Source organism: Saccoglossus kowalevskii, chromosome 4 (genome assembly GCF_978046115.1).
Source record: "Saccoglossus kowalevskii chromosome 4, keSacKowa6.1, whole genome shotgun sequence".
In the NCBI taxonomy this organism is placed as follows: Eukaryota; Metazoa; Hemichordata; class Enteropneusta; family Harrimaniidae; genus Saccoglossus; species Saccoglossus kowalevskii.
Window position 1 is genome coordinate 4,904,972 of NC_140644.1, and position 7,796 is coordinate 4,912,767.

Genomic DNA, 7,796 nt, shown 5'->3' on the forward strand with positions numbered 1-7,796 from the left:
TACCAATATCAAATGTTGTTTGTGTGAGTAAGGTCTGAAATTACAAAACTACATTATTTCAGGAGATAAAAAAACTTTATTGTTAATTTTATTTTGGGTTTAAATAGTTGACTCCATGTAGTTTATATTATTACATATAACAAAATTGAAACTACTAACAATGCCACTGAATATTGGTGAGTCTTAGTCACAGTGAACTGCCATAAACATAAACATAAACGGATTAGATGTCCTTTGGTCACGTGACATATTTGATTGCCGACTACGCAAGATAATATAAGTGCATTTGATAATTTACAATTTGAATATCCAGTATCCATTATCACTCCCGAGCATTCACCACAATCGATACTAAGTGTATATCATCAGAAATCTAACGAGGTCCACCCAGATTAAGATATAAAATAAAATAAAATGAATGTCTGTATTTACTGTGCCGCCCATCATTAATACAAAAAAACTGAAGGTTCAGCAGTTGTTACTCGAGATGAATTGAAAAATGTCCTGAACAAATTTTACTTAATCAGGATATAGTATAATTGTTGTATATGATTTCGCAACATTGCCAACTGCTGTAGAAAAAGTATCCCTCAAATATTTCATATTTTTTAACGCAACTCCGTAAACATTTGGACGTAAACAAGCAGTCAGACAAGTCTGGAATTACAGGTCTGAAATTACAGCATTTCATTTAAATAGACTTAGTTTAATATTTTACTTGATTTTATTCAAAAAGCCGATTACAAGTAATTAAACCAGCAATTTTATTATTTCATTATGCAGATCAAACTAGGTAAACTAACTATAGTTGGTGTTTAATTCGTTGATTCCGTGCAGTTGATATTGTGACACATTGCCTGTAGTTAAAATATCAATCTGAACACAGGACACCTGTTAATTGTCAGATTAGAATCGGGTAATTTTTGATCGCCTGCTGTATTTGGTTGCGACTGCGAAAACTGAACTGGTATTGAATGGTGATGAAATATTACAATTTAAACACTATTTAGCTTCGTAAGATCATGTTTTTCTTATATATGATTATGTACCTAAATTAGAAATTGTGTCCAAATTGTAATAAAAGCTAACAGATATCAAATGCAATCAATAAAATTGGAAAATCAGAAGTCCAAAGTAAATGAAAACATGAACACATCTAGATTTCAACAATCGTGGATTATAAAATAACATAACCTCATTTAGTTTACTAACTTTTTTCTGTAAAGCGCCCTCAGTGCTTAAGATTGTGCTCACGTGGCCTGTATGTAAAATCTTCAAATTCAGACAATCTACACAAAGGTGGGAATTTGTACAGTCGAGTATTCGTTTTTTTACGGTCGTAATTTATATATACCCTCTTCTTGTAATGTCGCTGTTTTCCTTTCCATGTACTTGTATTCGCGAGGGGGGGGGGGCGTTTTAGAGATACATCCTAGTTGGTGAACCGGGACTACCCAAGCTCTTTTATCATTTTTTTACTAATATGCCCTGCCATATACCTGGACAACTCCGTGCAATAAAGAAGTATAACTTCATTGTACATCATGACTAGCATTATCAAATTAAGTCTACAAAGCAATATGTATATTGGTTGATATAGTCGCTATTTGACACCTGTGCTCATGAAATAGTTAACCGTTTAGTTAAATAGTTAACTGTAACTGTCAGTTACAGGTAATATTTGTTATAACAATATTATCCAGTCTTTACAAGCATGGGCTAGTATCTTCGCTTCTAACAACACGTGTACATTTTCATAAAGTACGTTCCCTATTCTACCAAGTAGTTTCGTTAAGAATTAAGCTGAAAATCGTAAAATATACCAATATAATGTGTAATATCTCCCACCAAGATTCCAAGGCAATATTGTTAAATATTTCTAGGTTCCTTTACTTCTTATGATTGTATATTATAATTGTTACCATGGTGCTCTGAACAATGTATATTTAAAAACTACCAATTACAAAAATCGATAATTCATGACATATCCCTTCTTTCAGTGCATAAATATGATAATGCTAGATGCAATTCTTGTAAAATTATATAACGTGGCATATGTACATTATTTTCCTCGAAAGATGAGTTTATCAAATCCCAAACATCAAGAAACATTATGCCCATCCCACCAAACACACGTCTTATAATTCTGTTCATGTCATAGAATATCCAATTATTGCTGTGGATATTTTGTTCCTTGTACAAATTATCACGTGCGTGAGAAAGTTGTATCATGATCTTTGACTTAGGACAACGTTGTATTAATCTTTCTATAGATTTCTTGGCAAGTACGAGACGTTCAACATACGATCGCATGGACCATAATGCATAGTGGAAGCAAAAATTCAAAATTAAAACTTGTGTCTTTGTTTGACATTGTTGCTTGTTAATATTATCAATCAAGTCACTTTCAAATCTTCCTTCCCATATGCCAATTTTCGGTCCCGCAAGCCTCGGGATCATGAAATTAAAGTTTGTGTTTTTGAAATTAAAATTACTGAACGATTCAGAAACTTGTTTTAAAGTTGAATCGCCACTGAGAAGAAACTCTTTGTCATTAATGCATTTTTCAAACTCATCTTGTTCCCATTGTATACTTTGGCATGTAAGTGAAACATATGTATATTTGTTATCCCAGTATCCATCGGATAATGGTTTGGGCAAATCAGGCCCACATGGTGGAAGATCCAAAGAAGGTGTTGTCGCATCTGTAAGGAAAAATATTATTTGAGCGAATAAAATTAATCAATTTATGACCCACACCCCATCTTCGTCATTAACTAATGTGTCATATTTTGTTTTACATTTGCTTGAAATGATATCAGAAAACCAAGAATATTTGCTAATATATGCTAACTTGGTTTACTCACCCAAAATATGTAGATGTACTGGTGTGCCTCTTAAGTTTACTGTACTATATCTCCTGAACATGATATCAAGAAATCGTAAATTATTATATATTGAACAACCACCATGTATGATCTGTCGATCATATTTGAATTTGACGAATACAATAACCTGACAGCTAATTATAATTATAATTATAAGATCTACATATATTATTTTACTAGATAAACAATGTGAATTTTTTTTTCAAAATATCAATTAGCAATTCACCAGGTAGTTTCAGATTGTCACATGTCACAAATTAAATAAGAGAATAACATCGATAGACTAAATCGATTTTTAATTAAGTTAGAATTAAAGAACATATGATGGAAAAAATGCATGTATTGTGAAAAAGTAAGCAAATCATCATGTAATGAGGTATGATACATATTCAAAATCACCAACATGCCAACTTTGCTACTTTACTACGTGTAGGCACCAGTTAAATGTAAAATGAATCAGACTAGTTTTTTTCTCATGATACTCACCCGTCATAAAGGTACTCAACGGTTTTAGTCTCAGCTAGAGCAACACGATTCAATCCTGCAACTCCTGCTTTTACAGATGAAATCTGATCGCAATTATAATGCTCTGGTTTTTGACAGGCAAATACAGTTTTACCCAAAGATATCTTATTAGTGTATTCACATCTGTGTTTCCATGCACCTTCATTTATCAAAGAACACCGCGCCTCTTCAATACGTCTGCCGTCAGTGTAATTTGCAGAAAATCCTACAAGCTCTTCTTTAGTTTTTAATGTATCTTTAATATAATTAATTGCTTCTCTAGTAAATGAAAGTGCAATGTTTATCTCTGCTGCACCTGACCAGGCAGCATAAAAATAAACAGAATATGTACCATTTCCATGATCAATAATACGACCGGCTGTACTTTTCTCCAGCTCTTCATTTTTCATATTAGCAGTGAAAAAATCACCTCCCCTGTTTCTTTTCCGGCCATTTTCATCAAAAGTCTCTATAATTACACATACGTAATTACCTTTACGTATGTCTTGTTTGTCATTCTGTATTTTCACTCTGACAATAGAAAAATGAAGATACAGTTGTGTACATGTGCTATATCAATGACACATATATTATATAGTAATGAATTAATAATAAATTATTTAGCATACAAGAACAATAATTTCATTTGTCATTTATAGAGAGTACGTGACACCCTGTGAAGTAAATCAAATATCATTTTTTTTATTTCAATATATTTCATGTCATATATACATATTAAATTACCTAGTAGTATTAACAGATGTTGGCCCTAATACACCTATTCCAATGTCGAATGGCAATCTCTTTACTTTATCTGTCTCGTCATAACTATTTTCATGAATCCATTCAAGCTCGTCAACAATATTGACCCACTCCATGGCAAACCTGTCATACATTAAATAAGGAAATAACTGCTCATTCTGTCGTGTCTTTGGTTTGTGAGCATCTGGTTTGACACCTTGCATTTTCACGTTCGTTTCACTAGTCACGGTGCTGAAATTATGTACGCAAATGTTCATCACTGAAGTATCCCTGAATGCTAGTGGTGCGGAGAGCTTGGCTATTTCCTGTATGTATGAGTAAATTAATTAACTATTAAATAAACATATAAAAACTCCACATATGATAAATTTAAAAAAAATATAACTATAAGTGCACTGATTATTTAAACATTTCGTACATTTAAAAGCGAACAACATACATTATGCTGGTTAGTTTATTATTATTATTATGATTATTATGATTATTATTATTAATATATTTATTCCATTCTTACCTTTTGAGAAATCAGGTAGCCAAGAACTAAACCGATGCAGACCATATACATTCGCTCTAGGTACACGTACGACATTTCCAATCTGTAATTAAACATAAAATTTAATAACGAAAGATTGATTTTTGTTTTAGCACAGATTTGACAATAAACCAATAAATTAAGCTACGCTGGCTGATTTTCATGCTGTTCCAGCTTGCTGCTGTCATCAACAAATCAGGTTTTCACACTGCAGTTACACCTCAGTAGCTCTTCCAATTAGTATACTAGAGCCTAACGTTTTACTGCCAATTCTGAATACAACATACATCACAGAAACAGTATAACTTCACATTGTAATAATTTATTACGTAACTATAATTATTACATATGTACTGCAGTTTATTTTCATTCGTCCCTGAAATCAAAATCGGTATTTCCACAACCCATATGCAAATGAGGTCTGAGAGCAAACAAAGTAGTTCCTTCAGGGGTACAGTTTTTCGGAATAAACAATAATCAGAAGTACGATATTTTCCCCTTGGGGTACATGAATATACTTGCCGAGTGAAATGAAATTTGAACAACAGTAATGGTACTTTTAGGCAGTCACTTATTTTGGCCCAAACTAATTTGTATATCACCCATGCAATAATGTTTTCGGTATTTTCACGGTCGATATGCAAATGAACATGGTATTTTCATTGGCTACCGAACTATTTTTTATTTTGTAAACACATTTTCGTCTGCTATTTTTATTCAGTTCAAATCGTTCAACAACATTTTTGGCATATCAGATGTACATCACATGGAATACTACGATTGGGAGAACTTAATGTATGTTGACCACCTGGGACCTGAGTTTTATAAACCTTGAAGGGTTCTCAGAAGATCCACCAGCAGTAAAATCAGCGATTACTATGCAGCCGCAACCATCAGCCAGGTTTCTGCTGGCGACGTTGCAGCGTTACTCAGTTCCAAATAAAAATTACCAACGCCAAAAGAGCAACATTTTAAACGGTAATCAAGACTCAGTCAATCCACGACCAGCAAGCAACATCACACACTAAGTTGTAGCGTGCAGCTAAGCGACAACCGCTGTCGACGAAAGTCATCCCGTCTGTGGAGTACCGCAGTTGCACGGCATGTTTGCCAATGTACAATTCTGTGGCGGAACTTTTAACTTCAACATAAACTGTGTATCATAGTCGTCCAGTTCAAGTATGGAACATATGTAATAATAACAGAACCCCACACCCTCCCCGTGGCTTTCGTTGCGTATGGAAGTTATTTTCACTCGAGATGCGGTGTATTCTGCTGTGAAAGTACGGCCGCGGGATACACCGCATGACTCGTGAAAATAACTTCCATACGCAACGAAAGCCACGGGGAGGGTGTGGGGTTCTGTCATATTATTTTACTGTAATTATTTGTACTCCATAATCAGTCATTATATTACATGTCATTATCCAAACGCTGTGATATGTAAATGGCAATTGTGGATGATACAGCCTGCTCTGGAATAACAAAACTAGTTAATTATGTGCAGCTGATATCAGTACAAATTAATTGTAATAGCTATTTGAACAACAAATTGTACTCTGAGTAGTCTAGTTGTCAGATAATGATTTGTGTGATAAAAGTGGTGCGCAAAACATTTATATAATTTTGCCAAGATAGCAACGAATGTTTTCGAGGTATAATTTACAAAGCAAAGAAAAGAATCATGAATATGTGAATATGTGATTCGGCTCTGATGTTAAAATTGACAAAACAGTAAACCAAATAAATCTTAAAGTCGTAATAATGTATAGCGTTACTTCAATAAAATTGGCTGTTATTAATATTTTTAAGCAATAAGAGTCAGTGATTTTTATACGAGCCAATATTAATATTAATAAAATAATGGCGTATATGCGTCATGTCTGAAACTACAATACTTCATTGAAAAGGACTTATTTTATTAATTGATTTTATTAGTGAGCCGCTTACAGGTATTATTATTTCATTAGACAGGTCAAACTAGGTAAATTAACTCTACTTTGTGTTCAAATAGTTGATCCCTTGCAGCTGATATTAGTACCAAATGATTGAAATTTACATATCTATCTAGACATTGAACAATGAAGAGTATTCAACCAAAAGGTCATTCCATAATTAATTGTCTCAATAAAATGTATGCACTAAACAATCGTCAGTTTATGTGGAGCAGAGGAAAAAATGCTTTCAACCTGTTTTTGAATTAGGAATAATTTGATCGCCTGTTATATTTGACTGTCACTACAGCAGGGCATATGATAAATATATTTGATAATGTACAACTCGGCCACTGATTGCCCAGTATTAAGCATAAAATGTACCATCGGTGTATCAAAACAATTAATGAGATATATTCCATGCGTGGAGCCAAGGGATAAGGGGGATTTTAACGCGCCCTTGAAAGTCTGTTTTTGACTGGGTCCGTATTATACTGGTAAATGTTTTCCCGAGACTGCATTATACTAGTAAAGATTCGTACAAGACGCGCCACGCGCTTAAAAAAACAACTTTCACGCCTTGAAAGTGGTGGACTGCTGTAAGCCCCCCCCCCCCCCCGTACCTGACGCCTGGCTTCTGCGATGGTAAACGTAGTCTGGAAGTCTTACTCGTCGACACAGACATCTAATGTAATATAAAGCCTGCTGGACTTGATGTGGTTACATCCATTTTCAAGAGGGAAACAAAATTAAACTCAATAGCGTTGTAATGCATCCAGTTTTCATGTCGATGGTCGGATACAAATTGAATATGGTATCAAAGCAAGTAAAACATTCGGAAAAGGAAGTGATCATGGCACGCACAGAAACTTGTTCCAGCGCTAGTCAATATTGAGACCATTAAAAATATTAGGTGTTAGGTTAAGAATTAAGTTAAGACTTTCAAGGCTGTTTATACTCAAACTTTCGTTTTCATCCAATAAAATATTGTGAGTGTCTCTATTTTTCTTTTGAAATCCTCTCAAAAACGCAAGAAATGCTATTTCAGAAAGTGCAATTTTCAAAATGTGCAGGGGAGGTCGCGCCAGCGGCGCTCGTTGGTCCATAAGTGAGTAAACAGAACCCCCCCCCCTCCCCGAGGAGAATCCTGGCTACGGGCTTGCTGTTCGGGTTCAT

The 7,796-nt window shown here is 34.3% G+C and overlaps 1 protein-coding gene across 1 annotated transcript; it reads right to left on the reverse strand.

Annotated features, from left to right (window-relative positions):
* Positions 1-1,977: 1,977 nt before the first annotated feature.
* LOC144357991 (NXPE family member 3-like) lies at positions 1,978-7,305 on the reverse strand. The gene is made up of 6 exons (XM_078012019.1): positions 7,244-7,305; positions 4,669-4,750; positions 4,137-4,459; positions 3,375-3,923; positions 2,868-2,920; positions 1,978-2,705 (listed from the first exon to the last, which is right to left on the reverse strand). The coding sequence occupies exons 1-6, from the start codon at positions 7,303-7,305 to the stop codon at positions 1,978-1,980; spliced, it is 1,797 nt and encodes a 598-aa protein (XP_077868145.1).
* Between the last annotated feature and the right edge of the window lie 491 nt (positions 7,306-7,796).